This window comes from Lupinus angustifolius, unplaced genomic scaffold, assembly GCF_001865875.1.
Source record: "Lupinus angustifolius cultivar Tanjil unplaced genomic scaffold, LupAngTanjil_v1.0 Scaffold_29_48, whole genome shotgun sequence".
Classification (NCBI taxonomy): domain Eukaryota; kingdom Viridiplantae; phylum Streptophyta; class Magnoliopsida; order Fabales; family Fabaceae; genus Lupinus; species Lupinus angustifolius.
The window spans coordinates 34,310-57,249 of NW_017720593.1; the positions used below are offsets into that span (position 1 = coordinate 34,310).

The 22,940-nt window shown below is 33.2% G+C and overlaps 2 protein-coding genes across 4 annotated transcripts; one reads left to right on the forward strand and one right to left on the reverse strand.

The window, feature by feature from the left end:
• The first annotated feature begins 6,404 nt into the window (after positions 1–6,404).
• LOC109338578 (kinase-interacting family protein-like) lies at positions 6,405–11,411 on the forward strand. Of its 3 annotated transcripts, XR_002106565.1 has the most exons (4): positions 6,405–6,664; positions 7,451–7,615; positions 10,034–11,101; positions 11,156–11,411. XR_002106565.1 is itself a non-coding variant. In XM_019575849.1 (3 exons), exons 2-3 carry the CDS (start codon positions 7,465–7,467, stop codon positions 11,038–11,040), a joined length of 1,158 nt encoding a protein of 385 aa, XP_019431394.1. In that variant the 5' UTR covers positions 6,405–6,664; positions 7,451–7,464; the 3' UTR covers positions 11,041–11,304. The 3 variants fall into 3 exon arrangements, 2 of the variants coding, with proteins under 2 accessions (XP_019431394.1, XP_019431395.1); XM_019575849.1 differs by having other exon boundaries at positions 10,034–11,304; XM_019575850.1 differs by lacking the exons at positions 6,405–6,664; positions 7,451–7,615 and adding an exon at positions 9,721–9,952 and having other exon boundaries at positions 10,034–11,304.
• A 655-nt stretch (positions 11,412–12,066) lies between these two features.
• Positions 12,067–17,995, reverse strand: LOC109338581 (retinol dehydrogenase 11-like). The gene is made up of 8 exons (XM_019575853.1): positions 17,660–17,995; positions 16,773–16,893; positions 16,397–16,514; positions 15,984–16,120; positions 15,313–15,414; positions 13,943–14,035; positions 13,157–13,229; positions 12,067–12,767 (listed from the first exon to the last, which is right to left on the reverse strand). Exons 1-8 carry the CDS (start codon positions 17,881–17,883, stop codon positions 12,475–12,477), a joined length of 1,161 nt encoding a protein of 386 aa, XP_019431398.1. The 5' UTR covers positions 17,884–17,995; the 3' UTR covers positions 12,067–12,474.
• Between the last annotated feature and the right edge of the window lie 4,945 nt (positions 17,996–22,940).

The following is a 22,940-nucleotide window of genomic DNA, read 5'->3' on the forward strand; positions in this document are numbered from 1 at the left end:
TCATTTCAACACATATCTTCCACTGCCATAATGCCCAAAATGTCATTGGTGCCAAATATGATCTGAAAATTATAGTAGATTTAATCAGGCCAAATAATCCCAAATTAACTCATTTTAGGAATATTAGTCCAATAAAGTCTAAAACACTAAACCATGTGAAACAAAGTCAATTAGACACCAAGAATCATCGATCATGCTAAATTAAGGTTATAAATAGTGTGTAATATAATGTTCATCACTTGGGCTGGTGTAAAGGAGTTGGGGTAGAGGACAATATATTTATGTTATGTAAACCTAATGCAACAAGGAGAAAAATAGTCAAACACAAATCCTTATTCTCTAATAATACATAGTGATAGCATCTCAATGCTCCCGGTGATGTATGCACAATTGGTCGAACCTCAGTACCAAATCTTTTGTGTTATTCTCTTTTCTCTATACTCTTTACTATTTGATTGCTTGCTTGTTTCCAACAATTGGTATCAGATGACTCTTAACTTAGGTGTCTAATTCGAGGTGTAGAAGTTCGATGGAACTGGTAATTTCGGATTGTGGCAAAAGAGGGTTAAAGATATGTTGGCTCAACAAGGTCTATCAAAGGCGTTGCGTGAGAATAAACCAGATGGTTTGAATCAACTGGATTGAGAAGAGTTGAAGGAGAAGGCTACGAGAACCATACAACTATGTCTATCATATGAGGTGATGCATCATGTTATGGAGTTGACGTCACCAGCAGAGGTATGTCAGACATTAGAGAAGCGGTTCATGTCCAAGTCTCTAAAAAATATGTTGTATTTAAAATAGAGACTTTATGGTCTGAAGATGTAGGAGGGTGCTGATTTGCAACAACATCTTAACAATTTTAATCAAGTGATCAATGACTTACAAAAACTTGACGTGAAGGTTGATGATGAGGACAAAGCAATAATGTTATTGTTTTCTTTGCCAAATTCCTATGAACACTTGGTGACAACATTGACGTACGGGAAAGACTCAATCAAACTGGATGAGATCACATCTGCACTTTTGTCACACACTCAAAGAAGACAAAATGTAGGGGAAGGGTCTCAGGTGATGGTCTGTATGTGAAAGGGAGCCAAACGTGTGTGAGGAGACAAGGCATAGGAGGTCCTGCCAAAGGGAAAATATCAAATTCCAGGGGCAGAACACTAGTAGAGTGCTATAAGTGCAAACATACTGGACATTACAAAAAGGATTGTCTCAATGAATGGAGTCCTAGCAAGCCGGTGAGGAAAGATGAAGTATATACATCTGCAAATGTTGCACAAAAAGATGACTCTGATTACAAAAGTGAAGTTGATCTACTATCTGTATAATGAAATCATAGTATAGATGAGTGGATACTTGACACTGGTTGTTCCCACCACATGACGCCAAACATAGAATGGCTCACCACATACAGGGCGAACAATTTTGGTTTCGTGTATCTCGGAAATAATAAAGCATATGGAAATATTGGTATAAGAGAAATCAGAATTGTGATGGATGATGGTGCAGTGAAGATGTTATGTGAGGTTAGACACATACCAGATTTGAAGAAGAATTTGGTTTGTTTTGGGATATTGTAGGCCAAAGGATTTAACTATAGAGCTGATGGGGATAGTGATATTCTTCAAGTGTGCAAAGGTGCTTTGACTGTGATTAAGGGTAAGAGGACTATTGAGAACACTTACAAGTTGTTATGGAGAACATTGTAGGTGGGGTTGCTAGAGTGGCTGAAGAGATTTCAGCAGACCATGGTGCTACAAAATTATGGCACATGTATTTGGGTCATATTAGTGTGTGTGGCATGACAAAACTATGCAAAAGAGGATTGTTGAGGGGAGTCATCAAATACAAGCTAGATTTGTGCATGTATTGTGTGCTTGGGAACAAACACGAGTTAGTTTCAAGGCTAGCCAACACAGTACTCGTGGTATTCTAGACTATGTCCGCATTGATGTATGAGGACCCTCTCAGGAATCATCCTTCGGAGGTTCTAGGTATTTTGTTACCTTCGTTGATGACTTTTCTCGCAAGATCTGGGTATATTTTCAAAAGCATATGTCATAAGTCTTTGCCAAGTTCAACGTTTGGAAGGCAGAGGTAGAGAACCAGACTGGTAGAAAAATCAAATACCTTAGATCAGACAATGGTATGGAGTACAAAGACTCACAGTTTTAGAAATTATGTGAGGAGCATGGTATTCAGAGGCACTTTTCAGTGAAAAAGACTCCTCAGCAGAATGGTGTTGCAGAGGGGATGAATAGAACTCTTACGGAGAGGGCCATGTGTGAGACTGAATGCTGGACTTTCCAAAGGATTTTGGGCAGAAGCACTTAGTATGGCATGTTATGTCATCAATAGATCACCACGAGCTTTATTAGATGGTAAAGTTGCAAAAGAAGTATGGACCGGTAACTCAGTCAATTATAATATGTTACACATTTTTGGTTGTCCTACTTATGTACATGTACCTAGTGATGAACGATATAAACTTGATCCCAAGTCAAAGAGATGTATCTTCATTGGATATACCAAAGGTGTGAAGGGGTTCAAGTTCTGGGATCTAGTTTCCAGAAAGGTGGTGTTGAGCAGAGATGTAGTGTTTGATGAAGATTTCATGTTGAAACAGTCAGTTTTGGCAGAGGTGCTCATGCCAAATGGAGAGGCTTTAGGATCAAGTATGATTCCAGTGAGCAATGAAACAGTTCAGGTAAATAAAGGCAAGGAACCATGCACTAGCTCAAGTCAAGAACATAATGATTCTCACGCGGAGAGTTCAGGTGTGCAGAAGTATCTACTTTCTAGAGACAGTGTAGACGTTCTATCAAACCTCTAGAGAGATATGGCTTCAGTTGCTCTCCATATCAGTTCAGGATATACATGTAGCTTTCAAGAGGCTATAAACAGTCAAGAGAAAGAACAACGAATGGGTGCCATGATGGAGGAGATGGAGTCTCTACAGAAGAACCAAAATTGGGAGCTTGTCTCATTGTCCTAGACAAGTGTGCAGTTGGGTGCAAGTGGGTGTACAAGAGGAAGCCATCAATATCAGAAAAAGAAGAGGAAAATTCCAAGGCTCGTCTTGTAGCAAAAGGGTATTCACATCAGAAGGGGATCGACGATAATGAGATTTTCTCTCCAGTGGTGAGACACACTTCTATCAGGGCAGTGCTTGCCTTGGTAGCCAGCCGAGATATGCACTTAAGCAGATGAATGTGAAGACTGCATTTCTCCATGGTGAATTAGAGGAGAAAATTTACATGACACAACCAGAAGGGTTTAGTGCAGTTGGATAGAGTCACTTGGTTTGCAAGTTGAAGAAGTCTCTATATGTGAGTATGATTGTTGTGTTTATGTGAGAAGCCTTGATGATGGTTCTTTTATTTTTCTATTACTTTATGTTGATGATATGTTGATTGTTGCTAATCATTTGAGTGATATCAATGAGATGTAAATCATGCTAGGTAAGGAGTTTGACATGAAAGATTTAGAGGCTGGTAGGAATATTCTTGGGATGGAAATTCACAGTGATAGGGGAGTTAGAAAGCTATGGCTCTTCCAGCAAAGCAATGTTGAAAAGATCTTAGAGAGATTTGATATGAGCAATGCTAAAGTAGTGAGCACTCCATTGGAAAATCATTTCAAGCTTTCCCTAAATCAGTGTCCAAAGATAGATGAAGAGAAGAAGTGCATGTCAAAGGTTCCATATGCCAGTACAGTGGGTTGCTTGATGTATGTTATGGTTTGTACTAGACCAGACTTGGCACAAGCAGTTAGTCAAGTATGCAAGTACATGTCGAAACCATGGAAACAACATTGGGAAGCAGTCAAATGGATTTTCAGATATTTGAAGGGGACTAAAAGTCTCGGTATCATGTTTGGCAGCCAACAGAGTAAGCCTACAGTTATTAGTTATATTGATTCTGACTATGCAAGAGACTTGAATGATAGAAGGTCCACAACGGAGTTTGTCTTCACCCTTACAGGTGGACCAATCATGTGGAGATCATCAATTCAGTCTGTTGTTGTTATGTCCATAACTGAAGCAGAGTACATACCAGTTGGTGAAGCTTCTAAAGAAGTAATGTGGCTTATGGGACTAGTAAATGAGTTATGCATTGAGCAAGGTGGAGTTCTGCTGCATTGTGACAGTCAGAGTGTTATCTTATTGGCAAAGAACCAGGTGTATCATGCTAAGACCAAACATATTGATGTGAAATTTCACAAGATCAGAGAGTTGGTAGCTTGTGGGCAGATACTATTGCAGAAGGTTCACACTTCAGAAAATGCAGCAGAACGTTCACTGATGCTAGACTTTGGAGCGCCCCCAACCCAATGGCGGAAGATGAAGATTGATGATATTCGCCAAGGTGGAGATTGTTGTGCAATGACTAATATATCTAGATAACATCAATACAAGTTATGAGTTTGGACTGATGTAAAAGGGTTGGGATAGAGAGCTATATATTTATGTTATGTAAACCTAATGCAACAATGAGAAGAATAGTCAAACACAAATCTTTATTCTCTAATAATACATAGTGGTAGTCTCTCAACGCTATCTGGGACGTAGATACAATTATTTGAACCTCATTAACAAATCTCTTATATTATTCATTTTTCTATATACTCTTTACTATTTGATTGATGTTTGTTCCCAACAAAAACATCATATAATTATTACTTCATATGTTTGTAATTCTTAAACCGACTAAAACTTCAAATATCATGGCACTTATGTATCATCTGTAGTGCATATTAAACATCTTTACAAAAAAATGTACCTAATCAAGATATTAGAGTTTTATATACAATTAGTATATTACTCACCATTCATTTTTAATTATTATTAACTTTTAGACAAAACTAATACAAATGAGTCATGAATAATATACTGGTTGTGTATAAAATTTTATACTAATGATAATACATAGATATTATACTGATACACTCTATCTTTTTATGGAAATAAATACCAAATTTTAGCAAGAAATTACCATATATTTAATAATGGAGTAGTATAACAGGAAGTATGTTGAAACCTTTATAAACAAAATCTTCAAAGATTTCACGCTAAATTAAAGGGAAGCCTATAATAAAATTACCAACTATGCTTCATAATGGATTTATAACCAATTTTAAGCATGATATAAATTGTTATTCAAGTTTTCTAGGAAAAAAGTTCAGTGTCAAGATGACTAGCATTTATTGATTTATATAACATATTAAAGCAATCAAGTATACTTTTTAAGAACTAAGCCAACTAATGAACCTATCATTCTACAAAAATGAAATGTTGAAACTTAACATGATAATAAAAGAGAGAGAAATGTTTACACTGACAATATACAAGTTTTAAAATATTATTGTATAATTCATCATTCATTTTTATTTAATCATCATTGATTCTAAAATAAAAATAATTCAAATGAATAATGAATAATACAATTAGTCAATAAATAAAATCACATAAGTAATCATATGTTAGATAGAAAAGTGTAAAAGCAAAGTTTTTATAACCGAAAAACAAATATAACTAACTAAATATAAATACTTCTGTGGCGTGTATTAATAACATGAGCAATACATAAAAAGAGGCAAACTTAATATCTGAAAATAAACTTTAGCATCAAATTTAACATTGTACTCAAGGTTTCTATCCCAAGGTTTATTTTCCCCTTTTTAAATGCTATTTTTAGAACAAGACGTATTTATTAATAAAAAAGGGTCGAATTAAATTTTAATTTGTTTTCAAAACAATTTCATTTCAGTGCTAGGGATGAGGACTAAATGTTAGTATAACTAATTTATTGATGTGCTTCTCTGTATGTTAGTATACCTAATTTTTTTCTCACTTGTTTTCCACCATTGGTGATGTATGGTTGATTTTGGTGTTTTCTAATGCTAATAGGAAGACATTGTATACCTACTATTGAAATGAGTGATTTTGCTCGAGTAAGTCCATGGTTTTTAATTCATATTTTGGGGATTTTTTCAATGTTGAAAATTATGAGATTTTGAGATCAATCTGTCTATATATATATATATATTATATAATAACATTTTTGTAACTTATGGCAATAATGTTTAGTTGAACAATGAGATCTATCTCTGGCCCCATTCACTAAAAGAAGTTTTAATATATTTTTGACCGATTGTCTTTTATAATCATGCCATTTTAATCTATTCATTTTATTTTAATATTATTTCGTCCCAAGCTTTTTTCCATATACACTAGAAAACTCTATCTTTATGCTAAAAGTACCCATATTAAAAATATTTGTGAACTAAATATCATGAAAGAACTAAATTATTATTTCCATTTTGTGTAATTTTTTCCACTTTCTGTTAATATTTATTTCATTATATATATTCTGGCAATATTGACTCTTATTATATTCTCCCGAGTTTCGAGCTTTGCTTTGCAATTTTCACACTCTTGTTGTTACTTGACTCTGTTTAATTGCTTCTACTGCAATTTTATTTGCAACATTCTCTCATAATCTTCTTCACTTTTTTCAAACTTCTTTTATTAACTAAATCATAAATCAAACTACACTCTTTCTTTTTTCCTTTCAAATCCATTCCCCTCCCAACCCTGTTTTTTCACCTCTTCTCTGTTTCACATCAACCAAATTCTCTTCCAAAACTTCGCACTGTGAGTTTCTCATTCTCTTTTTTTCCACTTTATTTATCTAGTTTCTGTTTCATTCTTCTTATTTTCAGTTTAGTTTATTGTGTTTATGGCCATTGGAGCAGAGTAAAAAAAACAGAGTATTTTGTGCATATAATGTATTGTAACTATAATTCATGTCTGTTATGTAATCTTATTTTTGTTGCATCGTTTAATAATGTAACTGATCTATAATGGGTATGTTTGGTTTTTCAAGTTTAATGGATCAGTGTTCAAAAGTTTTGAACTTTCTACCCATCTTCCTCTGTTTTTTTTCTCGGTTGCTTAAACAGACATAGCATTTTGCAAAGAACAATATTTCAGTATTGTTTTTGTTATTATTCTTCTATGTTTTTCAAGTGTTCACATGATCTTATTCTTCATTGAATTTGAAAATCGAGAGAAAAAAAGGAATTTTTCTTTAAGAATTCAGAAAACACAGGTTTAAAGATGCTGATGCATTGGGATTTGGGTTTATGTCTATATTATATTCTGAATGTTTCAGACTATTCCTATTTCTAATTTTTAAACATTTGAGACTTTGTTTCATGTGAAGATTATGCAATACTATATTAGTAATTCTCCTTTGTTCATGGAGATCCGAGCTTTTAGTAATGTTTTTGTGCTTATATTTTCTGTAGTGTTTTATTTCTTCTACTTCATGTTTCATTATTTAAAGACCCTTTATTTGCAGCAAGTCCTTTTTTTCTTCTTGCAAGAAAGATTGTGTTTGTTGTTTATTGATTTCATCCATTATTATTGCAATGTTAGAGGCAAGGATATTAATGCAGTGGGGTCCAAGTATTGTGAATATGAGCAAGGAGAAAGTGATTTCAAATCCTAGTCCATTGCTTTCTTCCTCATCCACAAAAGGGTTCAAAGACAAGGGCAATGCCAACAACAATGCCCCCTCTTGGCTTCTCACCAGCATTTCTGGTATGTATTAAATTCATTCTACAGTACCTAAATTAATTTGTACTATTTATCAACTGAAACTTTGGCTAAAACCTTCATAGATAGACTAAAATATTCAATTTCTTAAAACGATATTTATTAGTAAGAATAGTCTGGAATCAGAAAGGGGATTAGTTACTTGTCTACCTCTTATAAACTGAAACTTTGGCTATATTGTGAGTCATATTTATTGGGATTTGTTTGTGATGAATAAATGGTAAAGTACATTAATAATAATTTACAGGTAAAGTTGGATATTTGAGTAGTTGGAATGTTGGATCATGACATAAATTAATAATATTTAGGGGGCATGATTTTAGTATGTTGTAGTAATTAATTATAATGATTCAAGTTATTATAATACAATAGTACAATAATTTAGCCTAATTAATGCAATCACATGCATCATCTGAGATATTACAAGTTATGTTGAAGTGCAATGGCAACCTTGTCCATAAATCATATCATCAATAGTATATGAGTATAAATAATCTATTCATACTAGTAGTTAATTTGTCTTCTCTCATCAATAAAAAGATGACACATATACTGTTTTGTTTAGTTTTAAATGATTAAATATAAACATGTCAAGATTTTAAAAGCAGGAGTAGATAATTTATATCTTTATATTAGTAATTACTTTTATCTTTTAGTAAATAGTAAAAAACGAGGAGATGAATTAGAAGAATAAGAATCAAACCCCATACAGATATGTCATTTTCAACTGTCAAATGTCCAAGTTTTCTTTGAAAACAGCAATTGTCCTACATCATTGTTTATCTCCTTGTGTTTTCAAATCAACTAGCCCACGCGCTTTTTGTCACGCGCCTAGTAATAGGGTAGTGAATTAAAAAAATTCTTCAAACATTTTACATGTATAAATTTGTTTCCTGAAAAATTATAAAAACCAAAATGGTCACAAAATTATTAAATGTATGTCTAATAGATCCTTTTAGCATTATTTATGACCATTAACATTCCTAATCCTTAAGTACTAGTTTGAGTTTTCTAATTTTTAGGTGCAAAAATTGATACATTTGAAAATTTATAAAAACTAAATTAGGTATTCACTTTTAAATAATTAAGCACAGAGAGACAGGAATAACATAGTATTATTTTTATCATTATGTTACATCGTATTATTTTTATCATTATGTTACATAGTATTACTTTTCTCATTATGTTTTGGTTCTTGGGGTGAGATTAAATATTCTACTATGTTTTATTCCATTCCTTTTGATACTTCAATAATTTGATTATGGAGAAAAAACGTTGCTATTATGAGTGTATGATTATTGTTCATAGGTGGCTGTTGACATGTCCATCCCTTTTGGTGTCTCCCTATTTTCAAATTTCTCAATTTGAATTGAACCAACTTTCCGAATACATGGTCCTTGTTTAGGCCAAAAACCCAAAGTCTTTATCCCATTACCCTTTTGTTCTTTTCCTTAGCTTTTTGGGCACCCATTTTTTGTGTTCAAAATTTGAAACTACATGAATCTTAAGGGGCACATACATTAAAATGGACCATGTACCAGGGACCTTTCTATTTTAGCTTAGTTTCCTGTGCACATATTTTCTTTCTTTAAACTTTATTGGTTTTTATTCTAAATATAATAATTTGAAAGTTAGAAGATAAGTGTTTTTCTGTCTATACATGCACAGAGTATATAGTACATGACATTGACCTGTGGATTCAAAACTAGAGGCACATGTAGCCGTGCCTATATGCCTAGTACTCTATTATACCTGCAACATTTAGCTACATGGCAATACCATTTTAAATTCAAATAATGATAGACATGCAATATATCAATTTTGTACACCATTTTATATTAGAGTTATCCAGTGGGATCAGCTACATAAATTTTTATCTTATTTTTATACTTATACTAATCTTGTTAGTGCTAAGCAAACAGTTAAACCCTCATAATGGTTCTTGTGTGATTTGAATTAGTCAATAGATTTGAACTATTAATTTCTTATAGAATAGATGATTAAGATTTAAATTATGTTTTTTTAACTTATTCCTAAGTAAGTGGACCCGTTAATATGACCTTTTTATTTTTTCAAAACTATTATGTTATGAACCTGATGCATATGTTTTTATTGGTTTTGTCTGTGTTCCCTCCTCATGTGTCATTGTTGGGTAGCCTGTCACTTTCCTACACCTTAATTACTCTTTACTCATCAACCCTTTTGAGATATGGGCTTATTATATATATATTATATACCACCTTTTTGGTGGATCTCAATGGTAACTTTGTTATAAGTTGTTGTAACTTTTATAACTAGAGGCAATGGAACTGAGTAAATCAGGTAAGAAAAGGCATTATTATTTTCTGTGTGGTCATTTTCTTGCACACTAATTCAAGTGTAAACTTTGATATTTTGTTGCAGACTTAGAAGAGAGGATGAAAATGTTGGCAATGAATAATAACAATACAATGGAAGATGAAGAGTTTGGTGACACTTTTGCAGAAAGAGCAGAATCTTACTACCAAAAAAGGCCACAGCTTCTTTCACTCTTGCAGGATTTGTACAATGGCTATATCACTTTATCTGACCGTTACATGCAAACATTAACAAAGCACAAGAACCATCAGCATCAGCATCATTATCATAGTAGACACTCTTCTCAGGTTTCAACACTAGATGGAGGCTTCTCAGACCAGGAAGAAACTAGTGGTGTAATAAGTCACATTGATTCAGATATTGAAAGTTCAATCTCATACCAACAACTTTCAATGACAATGAGGCCTATGGTAGTGACTAGAAATGCATTGCTTGATGTTGAAGTTGATGCAATTGTTGCGGAGCTTGTGATTAAGAATGTTGAGTATGATGTGTTGATGCATGAGGTTGGTTTCATGGAGAGAAAGTGTTGTGAGTCTTCAAGGAAAAGTGAGTTACAAAAGAGTTTGCTTGAGGTGTTGGAATCAGAGAGGCTTGTTTTGTTGAATGAGAATGCTAGTTTGAGTTATAGGGTCATTACTTTGGTGGAAGAGAACAAGGAGCTTGCATCCGAGTCGGTTTTCATTAAGCGGAAAGCCGGGGAGCTAGCGAAATATGTGATGAAGATGAGGGAGGATCATAGAGTGTATATGCTGCACAAGAAGATTGAAGATCTTCAGGCACAAATACATGGTTTGGAGAAGAGGAACAATGACTACTATGAGAAAATTCTGAGAAGAGATGATAGTCTTGAAGATGGTAGGTGCAAAGGGAAGAATGGTAGTGATGGAATTGCTTTTGAGGTTAGTGTTCAAATGGAAAAGTTTAGGAGGTTTAAGTGGAAAGATAGCATTTCTAGGAAAGATTCTGAAGTGAAGAAAGTCCCTAGTTTGTGGAAGAAGCTGAAGAACATGGACATGTTATTGTGTGGAATAAATCCAACTTGTACTTGATGATGGCTAATTCAAGAATATTAAAATTTCTCTATACTTTTTGCCATTTTAAAAGTACAAGGTTTCTAGATTACTTACTCTTAAGCCATGATCTACTTAACACTATGAAGCTGAGGTCTCTAGCAAATGGTTTATGAAGTAATTGTAGATCAATTAACATCATCTTCTAATGCTAGAGTGAATGAATCAATGCTTTTGCCTTCACCATTTTTTTAGCTGATAAACTCCATTTTTATGTTAGTGTTAAAACTTGCTTAACAAAAATAGGATACCATCCATGAATAATGTGTTACAAGTGATAATAAGGTAATGAGGGTAGAGTTGTAGTAGAAGTACCAATTTATTGACTGTTAAATCCCTTTGCATTAGTACTTCACCATTTTTTTTTTTGCTTCTCCTATTCATATTTGCCTTTTTTACCATAATGTACAATTTTGAGGATATGTTTCAATATACATTTTCTATTTCCATAACATTTTCCATTTGAAAAGAAAAAACACAGCAAATAAATGAATAATAATTGTTCAAACATTGTCTAATGATACAAAGACTTCATTTTATTATAACATAACACAAATTGAAGTCATTTTTAATACATTCTAAAGAGAGTTGAGCATGCATGCATGTACTACGTGATAATTTGGGTAACCAATGATTTTTACATAACCCAGTGCCACCACCACTACTATGGTATCTCTGCCATTTTTTCTGGTCAACTACCTCCAGCTTCCATCCTCAACCTATAAACAACCACACGCCAACCATCCAAAAACACCGCCACCACAAGAAAACAAACCATTTGACCGCAAATTTTAGAACCATTCCACTGTCACTTCAGAGTCCCAGCTTTCAGAATATGGTTGAAAGCTCTTGCTTGAGAATGCAGCAGCTTCACCTTTGAACAGAACAAATCTGGTAGTTTCCATGTCCCACAATGGTGATGTTACGGGTGTGGCTAGGTTGTGATTCCAGCTTGGACGACGAAGCGGACAATGGCGGCACAACAGCAGTGATACAGGCAAAATAGAGAGGCACAAGAATCATGGTAGCACATCTCAAATGGACAGAAACACCAGTAAGATGGCATGAAAAGGAGTCATCAATAGCATGGTCAAAATAACTAAACACAATACTAATTTAGTTCATGCTCCTATAAATGACCATTACAAACTCAACTACAAAGTCATATCACTAGTTTATAGCTAGAACTACCCGTTAGAAGCAAGTGGAAGTTGGGCAATGTCATCAAAATGGATACATGCATAGAAAATGTGGATTTGGAAACATCCCCTAAAAATTCATGTGATAGTACCAAAGTTGTAGGCATTATCAACCTTGTCCCACAAATTCAGAGTGAAGTGCTTGTTACTTGCTATAAATAATGAAAAATACCCTTGCACATCATTAAGGGGGGAAGCATGTGGGACACTACAGCTAATCAAGTTTTCTGCTATCATCATTCTTAGACTTTGGTTCGTGGCCATAACGACATTTAACATCTTCTCCCTCTATAAGCTTCTCCACGGCATCCGAAGGAAGGCCAATCATCTCTAATGTCTTCTCCCATACTTTATATGACGTTTGAATGTTATGCGCTTCTTCTGATGGATTCGCTGGTCGGCACTCTTGAGAAATAAAGGCACAAACAGGCCACTCATCTGATTTCAACAATTCACAATACTCTGATATTTGAGGATCAGTGGCAGCAAATAGAGTACTCCTAGAACCTGTAGTTCAACAGTAGTGATGTTATCTTCATGGTCCGTCCTGAAAGTTTTATGTACAGTACTTTTGCAAAAACATTGCATCAACTTGGGTGGTTGGCCAATTTAACTATATCTCTGCAATTTTTTATTTTCTTGGAGAATCACTTTTTCAGAATCCTAAATAATATATTTCCTATACTAAAATCCATATTTTACTAGACGAAATGAAAGCTTTCACTGTACCAAAATGTTAGAAATGATTGGAGAGCACGTGAATTCCTAGTATTTGAAACAGTGGATTTCAAACCCAGCCACATCACAAATCTAAAACTCATAAGCAATGGCCACAATAAAGCTTGAAAACTAAACATGGTAAGTACTTCTATCATGAAAACAGTGATAAAACCGACCTTCTTGAGCATTAAAAATGAAGTAAGGTATCAAACGGTAACCAGCTTGAAGATATTTTGGAAGATCCCTTGCCTGCATTAGATAGTTATAGTAAAAAAACAGTAAGCCTATAAAACAATACAACTAAAAAGAGGAATCAATGACAATTGATACCCCATTATACAAAAAAGAACTTAATAAGTCTTAATCCACAAACAACTATCTTAAACCGCAAACCATGAGTCCATGACTACTCCCTTATCGAAAAAATTATAACAGTAAACTCCTAGAGGGCCCAAACAGGATTCTGAATCCTCCAATACAAAATACAAGCATATGCCCTTAACAGCCTAGCCTTTTAGACCATTAGACACAATACAATCATGACCAACATAATTTACCATGCAGCCTCAGTGGTATCTAATTATGTACAGAGATTGATGCAATAATACACCTCAGTTTTATTTAACCAACCTTAATTTTCATTAGATACATCCTTTTCAATCTAGTTGGCACCATATTATTCTCTCAAAGTGAACCGAGCTAATTTTAACACTGCTTACTTTTCTACTTATGGTATAAAAGTGTGTCCCACCTAATACAATGTCCCCCCTCCCACATGTATTATTGCTTTTAGCAAGGCTGACAGACACACAGACATGAGCAAGGAAAGGGCATAAGAAAATTACACCGCAAACTTCTGACACAAAAGATAACTTTCTAAGGTTTATGTTCTCACAAATTTATTAGTCATATATGTCCTCTCGCATTCAGAAACAGAAGTTTGAATTCTTCAAAAGACTTACAACATTTGTTTGGACAATTCCAGGTGACACACACAATACACTGACGCCAGATTCCCCAGGGAGTCGCTTATGAAGAACACTACTAAACATAACCTGCAATACAAACACCAGCTCCTGTTTCATTCACATCTTCAAGAAAAGGTAAACCAAGCAATTCACTTTCAAGTGATTTTGCATAAATGACCAGCAAAAATCAACTTCAAGAGTCGATATCAATAGTAACATACTAACATATTTAAAGATACAAAGTAAATGACTATAAGGAAATGGTAGTAAATGTATTTAAAACAACAACAATCAAGCCTTAATCCCACTAGGTGGGGTCGGCTACATGGATTGAATGATGCCATGATGCTCAATTATAAATCATGTTCATTGACAAAGCATTGATCTCTAAATCTTTAAATGTATTTAAAAAAGTGGACAAAAGAATGTAACTAAAAAGATATTCTGTAGAGGTCAGCAGTGGAATAATTTATGTGCAATCAGAGTCAACCGAGAGCATTTTTCAGTACTTTCTACTCTAGAGGACCACATGGTTAAAGCTATGTAGTCAGATAGCGCACTATAGCGGAGGGTAGCAGGTTTTCGGCCGTTCCTTGCAACGCCATGGTGGACAGCGGTGTAGATGGCCGTAGGGGCCAGCTGTTACGCTACGCAATTGACTACCTAGAAAGTACTACGTAGCAAACAAATGAACTTATTCATGAATTCACTTTTCTTAATCAATAGATTGTTAACACATCTGCCACCGTTGTGCCAGTTTGCACAGCATAGTCGTCTGGATTAAGTTGTCTAGATAAGTAATTGCATAGGGGGAAGAAAACCTCGGAGACATTGGGAAAAAAAGGAAAACAGCAAACCCAGTGGCATATTAGTAAAGGAAGTCATTTAAAACAATCATAAGCAGAGCAGCACTGAAAATTCAAGATAGATAGTTAGATGGATAAATTCCATCAATGAGTAATTTTATGACGGATGAATCTTTCAATATCCACCTTTGGAATGTATGTTTGTATTAATGTGTTATGCATCTCATCAATATTACAATTTTCTTATTTGCTGGCAATTGTTTTGTACTCCATTATCCTAAAATTAATGTACATGCAATTTTCAAAACAAAAGAAAACATCAAGCATTTTATCATTAAATTATTTTTGCTCAAAATCTTCGAAAATTTATGCAAAATACCAACATCAGAAATAATTCAGAGGTTGAAACGGCATGCACACACACACACACAAAAAGACATTTCATTTATGGCATGACCCTATCAGCTGAACTATGCACAATTAATTAAGTTTTATCATTTTAATAGGAAAGATAAATAACTTTACATGAATGTGTGAGATTCAAAAGGGGGAGTTCACCTGTGCCAACTTGCTGTTTGAATACCCAATCACACTAGAATATTTCCTTTTTCCAGATGTGATATTCATGTCTTCAGCATCAACAAAGCCGACATGATGCATCTACAGGGAAAGAAATGGGGCGAAGAAAAGACAAAGCACTCTTAAGATTATGAGGGTAAAAGAATGTGAGATTAAAACATGCTGAAATCTATCACTATAAATAGTATTTTCAATATTATAGGAATAATTATTTCGCAATAAAGATAACAGTAAAGCAATATCAACACTAATCAATAAATATAAAACAGTTAAACAACATAACAATATTACAAAGAATTTTAAATACATGTCAAACATCGACACATAGCCTGTACTCCTCACACTAATTACTTGTCTGGCATGTTTCCTTTTTATAAAGTTTCTGACGGTTAAAGGAGGATCTCTTATTCTCCCAACTCTTTGTAATCACTTTCTATGTGTTCATGATTTTTTTTCTTTCATAAGATATGGCATAAAAACAAGCAATACATGTTGAATACTTGAATCTATCAAACAAACGTCTTGGAAAAGCAACAAGTTTTCTAAGGTACATACATATAAGTTGATTTAAAATAGAAGAAAAGAAACTTTGATGTGTCAGCCTCACATCCTAGGTACATATATCAGCTTTCAGATAGCAAGAGACTTACGATGGAATTCACATTAACAATTCGACTAGGAGAACCCCTAATAAGGGATGGCAAGAGGAGTACTGAAAGCAAAGCAGGAGCAAGATGATTCACTTGCAAGTGTTCTTCATAACCATCTTTCGAAAATTTCTGTGGCTCTGAATAGGAACAAAAAAAAGGAAGTGGGTTAGTTACTTTTGTCTTCAATGAGAATCAATCTGGAAGTATCTACCATTTCCTTTCCCCGATAGTTTTGTCATAACAGAAGATGGTGAGAGTAAATATATTAAAACAAGTTATCCCAAAAATTACCAGTATATTCTCAAACCATGAACAAATAGAGTCAAAAACTGCTGTCTCGGCTTCAGAATGATAGACAAAAGATAAGGAAGGCCAAAATTCAGCACTAATATTGTGATATCATAAATACCAACCTCTGATGGAAAAAATTCCAGCATTATTAATGAGAACATGCAATGGTGCTGATCGCGCATTCCATGCTTCAGCGAACCTTGCTACAGAATCCAATGAGAGAAGATCAACAGCCATCACCTTGACAAGCCATAAGGATATGTCAAATGCCAGAAATAATCTGACTGAATACATGTTTGAATTAGCTTATTTTGCATGAAAATTATTGCTCTCTTTTGAGTATTATGTTGAGAAAAGCTTTCTTCAAAATAAACTAAGCTCCAAATACACATATCATCACACACAAAAATTCCATAGATCATATAGGATTATAGGATCTAACAAAGGCTGCCTAGTTTGGTGTTCCTTACTAAATAATGAGTAATGGATATAAGTTACCTCGACATTGAGGGCAATACCCAACCCGGCAGAGTCGACCGACCATTTCTGGATCAATTCCTGAGCTGCTTTTGTATTCCTCACTGCCATAACAACATGAGCCCCTGCTTGTGCCAATTGTCTGCATGATGAGCAGAATAACAAAAAAAATCCGCTTTTCATCGGCTCCCCTTTTTGTAAACAAAAAAGGTTGACTGTGTCACCGGCCCATAAATTAAATAGTTGCTCATGTGGAATTGTGAGCTATGCTTCACTACCTGCCTAGCCTTGCCGATGAGGGAAACACGCAGTAACCAAAATGCTACATCATTTATGATGTCCTCCATTTCCATAAAATTTAAAGTTACCTGATTTAAATATTCAATAACTTGATGGGTTTTTTTTGTGACAAATTGGTAGTGTAGGGAGTGGGGCAACAAATATTATTTCTTCCCAAACAAAACCATAATTGTTAATTTGTTGCCATCATTCAAGAGATCCTTTGAAAGTTAATCAAGTTAAAAACACAAAAACCCATAACTACAAAAGCAACACATACCTACTTCTCAAAAGTCCCCCTTTCTACATAATGCCACAATACCCCCAATCCCACAAGTAAAATAGAAGAAGAAAAACATTGTTTTCTACAATTACTCAATAGACTCTTTGAAATTTAACCAAGTTAGAAATTCAATCCATAACAAAAACAGAAAAACATACACCCACTTAACAAAATGGTCCCTTTCTCCCTTTCCCCACAATTAAACAACAACACCAACCTCAACTCCATAAAAAACTGAATTTTAGCAAAACCCCACCATTTATAAACATTTTTGAAGAGACCCATGAAAGTTAACCAAACAGAAAACCCAAGAATAGAAAGTAAACAAAATGAAACTGAACAAAACCTTGCAATTTCAAGGCCTATGCCACTGGTGGATCCGGTAACAATGCAAGTGAGATCATTGATTGGAGGTAGAGGCATAGGGTTATCTAAGTGACTTGCCAAGATTCGCTGAAACAGCATTTCGTAGATGAGATAGAACCAACCTCTGAACCACTCTATCCAACCCAAACACTGTTTCTTCTTCGGTGCTTCATTGTCGCTGCTTGAAGACGACGTCGTTGCCATGTCTATGTCTTTCTTTGTGTGTTGGCGTAAAATAAGAGAGATCTGTGTTTTTTAGGAGCGTCTGAGTAATGTAGTGGTACTCGCTTGTTGATGAGTTCCAAAAGTTATTCAAATTTTACACTTATCTATCATTAATTTTACCCTTATCTATCAATAATAATTATTATATGAACAATAGATTAACGGTGTACAAAACATTTACATTATTAATGTATACATATTAAATTCATATATACTTTGTGCTAACAATAGAAAAAAAAATTCATGTACTAACATTGTATGCATCATTCATCATTTATTTTTAATTATCATTATCATTGACTTTTCAATGAAAAATAATACAAATAAATGATAGATAAACTGACAGTGTATAAATCCTTACGCTTAATATTTTTTTGGTGAATTGGTGAAAAGAAAGAGACCTAATGTCTTACAAAGGAAATTTCCATAACATTCCCTAACAAAATATAGTCCAATGAATCATGAAATGGAAGTATTGTTATCATAGGCACACCATACTTAGCTAAGAAATTAGTATATATGTTATCATCCCTTAGAATGTGTTGAATTTCTATATATCAGTTTTGTTGAAGAATATCTCAAATTGCCTATATGATGGAAGAATACATATAAGTTGATTGGGAAGAGTTTGTGACCAGCCACATAATGTCCATAGAGGCATAATACATACTATTTTTTAATCTCTTTAGTCCAACATGTACTCAAGCTATAATAGAGAGTATATGATTTCACCTTCAAGTTGTTTACTATACTGGCGCTGGTTCAGGATTTTCTAAAGAGCTAATATCAACATTAAGTGCCACAAAATCTCTAATAGGGCAAGTCCGACAAACCAAATGAGAATTATAAGAGTCATTGACATGTTGAAATTCACCATATCATTTTGGAGATGTCTTGTTTGAAAGCAAATGGATTAGATGTCCACTAGTTCATTCTTGATGCAAAGGATACACACTAGGGCTAAATGAATCAAAGATATATATCAACAGGCTAATTTGCAATCAATAAGGTGTTGGTCTAGTAATGTAAGACTCCAATAGATCTCAAGATATATCAAAAGTTCAAGAGTTTTATTCTAGTGAGCGACACTTGTTGAGAGTGACAACCACACGCCCTACGATAAAATAATACACTAAAAATCGTTCTACAATTATATCCACAAATATAACTAACGCCCCTCAATAATATGGCTACCCAACACACAAAAATCCTAAAGAGAAAAGAAATAGTCATGAGTTAGATATAAAGTGCATTTGAAGAAACATGAAAAAAATAAAGATTAGAAATGTTGTTCAACTAGAAACCCAAATAGTTAGAAAAGGAACATTTTTAGATCATACAATCGAAAATGAACGATCAAATGAAGAAATTGCGAGGTGCACATTAGAGTATGACCAAAAATTCAATGGTATGTCAAAGATATGTGCTAATGTGAGAGAAAGGTGATGCGGATCGATTTCTAGGAGAAAAAATAAAATTTAAATAAATCAATTTAAAATATATAATTGGAGAATGGTGATCTCTAATTAAAGTAAATGTAGTGTGCATCTTCCTCTAATACAAAACTCATTGTATCTCTTCTAACACACCGAAAGAGTGAGTTCTCTTACTAATAAACACTTATAAAGTGTACACGCTACCAAATGTGAGACTTTCTATATTGCCAAATTTCCATTAGAAGCATATAATTTGGTATCTTGAAGAATTATATATTTGCAGAAACAATTACCTCATATATGATACACACTTAGCACAAAAACTATGTTGACTGAAATTACAATTGACAAAGGTCTGAACAATGTTTGAGTATGGTAATCTAGGGTGAAGAGGATGGTTCTGATTTTTTATATGAGATTTTAAACTAATAAATTTTGGTACAAATCTAAACTCCCAAACTAATACACAAGGTTGGCCCAATCATAACATGGGCTTTAGGCCCCAAAAATTGCAGCCCCCAATATATTTAGCCTACAAAATTGAATAGGTATTTAAACTAAATGATCATTTTTGTATTAAGACTAGTAATTCCTTTTTGCTTCTTTCCATTCCTTCATTCACAATACTGAAAAGGGAAATACATAAAATATAAAAGAAAAAGGATTTAATATGTATACACTGATAGTATAAGTGCTTTTTACACTGTTAGCAAATCACATCCATTAATTTATTAATTATCATTGACCCTCAAAAAGAGTGATACAAATCAATGATAGATGATTGACTGACAGTGTAAAAAAATTTACACTATCAACATACAGATTTTAAACTCAAAGAAAAATAATATGATATAACATTTTTATTTATTAAAAATAATGTGATAATATTTTTTTATCTCACTTTTCCTACTAGACAGTATTCTCCATAGACTATGGATTAATAATCATGCAAGGAATCTCTAGTGCCTGTTTTTCATATTTTAATGTTCCCTTGCTCCTTTATTGCTTATTTGTTCATCTTATAAATTTTGTATTGTCTTCAGTTGTCTCTTATTGCTGGCACAATCATTGAATTCATTATTCCAATTATAGTAAAGTACATATAATCATTGGCTTAACTGTTAAAATAGTGGTGGCTCCCTAGCTAGTTTTTTTACATGAGAATTTATGAGATGAAGCTTATGAGATCAGGACACACCAAAAACCATAGAGATAATTGACATTAATATTTACTGGCTAGAATGTGAATAAATGGTTACATGGATTAAGAGGAGAAATATACTCTAAGGGTCTATTTGTGAGTTGAATTTTGGAGATGAAGAAATAGAAAATGAAGGCTTTGGAGCCAACTAGTGTATTTCGTAACTCTCAAGTCTTTCATTTTCTTATATTTCTCTCTAAAGTTTAACTCATAAATAGACTCTAAGGTGTTATAGTCACTTAATTGAACAAAGCTTGGTTGTTGAATATATAAGAGGGTTATCCAAAGGTCTTGTTAAGAGATATGGCCATCAATGTATCTATAAGATGGTTTTAAGTTTTATAAATAAAGAAATACTTAAATTTGTTTTCTTGTCTTTTTTCAAGTTCTGAAGGACACCAAACTTATCCACAATTTGGGATATTTTATATTATGAAACCGTAGGACCACAATTATGGGATCGATAATACCTTTTCTAAATGTATTAGTTTTTATGCCTCGATTCCATGTATTATGCACTTTCCAAGCTTAGGAATTAAAATAGTGTTATGATATTTGAATCAAAATGTTGACAGATTTTTAGGTCTTTCTAGAGCAAGATAAACTCTATGATTTCATTATGATAGACTTCAATGATATTTTGATCTTTTATTTTGTAATCAAATTTTATTCTAATCTTTTATGTTTTTTAAATCACATTACAAACTATAGGTTTTAAAAATGTTCTAAGTTTTTCCTTCTCTCAACAATCATTAAGAATCCTAACATCATAAAAAGAAGTTATTTTTACACTAAACTCCTTGTGCATCCCAAAACCTTCATAACTACATCATTTCAATATGTCACTTTAGGGTTCTTAATAGTTGTCGATGGAATAATAAATTTAAAATATTTTTTAAAACATAAGGAACAAAATAGAATTTTATAAACATAAAGGATCAAAATATAATTTGAGCAAGAAATAAAAGATAAAAATATCATCATCTAAGTTTATATGTGATACTATTAAATTTTTTGTTCATATATGATATACATTAAAAAATGAAAAAAATATAACTCCTATATATAACTCAATAATTTATCATATTTTACATGCAAAACCTAGTTAATATATTTCCAAACTAAGATGGCTTGACCTGTTGTTTGTGTGCAAGTACAGCGAGACATGCATGGATGCAATCAAACCCATCATTTCAATTTTCAATATCATATTAAGTAGGTATCCCAACTGTTCATCCGGACCCTCTAGATCATATAATTAGGTGATATATGAACACAAATTTGTTGTCTTAAATCATGTCTCATATGTTGTCTCATGTCAATAAAAAACATATCATATCAATTAAAAACTTAAAAGTTTATTGTTTTTATTTTATTATTATTAGTGCGGGAAAATATGTGAGACAAAATCTAAAACATCAGACATATATATATATATATCATTTAGCATGTAGGGTAAATGATTAAGGTATTTGGTCAAGCTTATACGAATTATATGAATTAGCTATATGATCCAATGTACCAAGCTTTTAGGACCCCAGAAAAAGAGTGCTAAGGTTCTTAGCAATTTCTTTGGTCAATAAGATAAATAAATTAAAATGAAATATTTAATTCTTCTTCTACTTGATTAATAATGTTGGAAGAAGGGCACATAAAAATGCTTGCACTTATTATTCATGTAACATAAAAAAATAGACTATTGACTTCACAACCGACAACATCATGTGCAAATTAATTTGGTGATTTATTGGATGAAAAAACAATTTTTATACTCATAACCATACTCTTCTGTCTAATATAGATGGAGATCTTTAAGGCCATCAATTTAGAATAATAATGAAGAAAATGCACCTAACCTTCTATTCTCTTTTTTTTTTTTTTTCAACCATTAATTTTGATGATTAGCTTAACACACAGGTAAAATTGTTGCTTATTGACCACGAGGTTATAAATTCAAATACTGAAAATAGTCTATCCAATAGTAAGATAAAACTGTGTATTTACTCTCTCCATACTCCACTAAATGAGAATCTCATACATTAAAGCACCCTTTTATTCCACCCTTTCAATTATATTTTGTTGTTTTCTCAAATTTTTGTGTCCTTCCGGAACTACAAAATACATTATGTAACAAATCACTTTTAATGTTTATCTATAAAAAAACTCGTGCAACACATCATGAAATTAGCACACCATTAACCAATAATGTGACAGGTCTTACAAGGAAGAAATCAATTAATAGTTCTTTTTATAACTGTGGGGATGGCATTGGCAATAGTGTATATGTGGACTTTGAAAGTGATATATATTCAAAGCTATATATAATTCAGAGAAAGTTTGAATTGAAAGGGTAACATTAGGTAACATAAGGAACCCACCCAACTTGAACCTTAGGATGC

What these genes read in the sequence shown, in the direction of transcription:
- LOC109338578 (XM_019575849.1), top strand. Translation starts at nt 7,465, where the DNA reads ATGCAGTGGGGTCCAAGTATTGTGAATATGAGCAAGGAGAAAGTGATT. An exon ending in GCTTCTCACCAGCATTTCTG is followed by an intron (nt 7,616 to 10,033) that starts GTATGTATTAAA and finishes ATTTTGTTGCAG; the next exon opens with ACTTAGAAGAGAGGATGAAA.
- LOC109338581 (XM_019575853.1), bottom strand. Translation starts at nt 17,883, where the DNA reads ATGGCAACGACGTCGTCTTCAAGCAGCGACAATGAAGCACCGAAGAAG. An exon ending in ATAGGCCTTGAAATTGCAAG is followed by an intron (nt 16,894 to 17,659) that starts GTTTTGTTCAGT and finishes CTCATCATGCAG; the next exon opens with ACAATTGGCACAAGCAGGGG. An exon ending in TTGTTAATGTGAATTCCATC is followed by an intron (nt 15,415 to 15,983) that starts GTAAGTCTCTTG and finishes CTTTCCCTGTAG; the next exon opens with ATGCATCATGTCGGCTTTGT.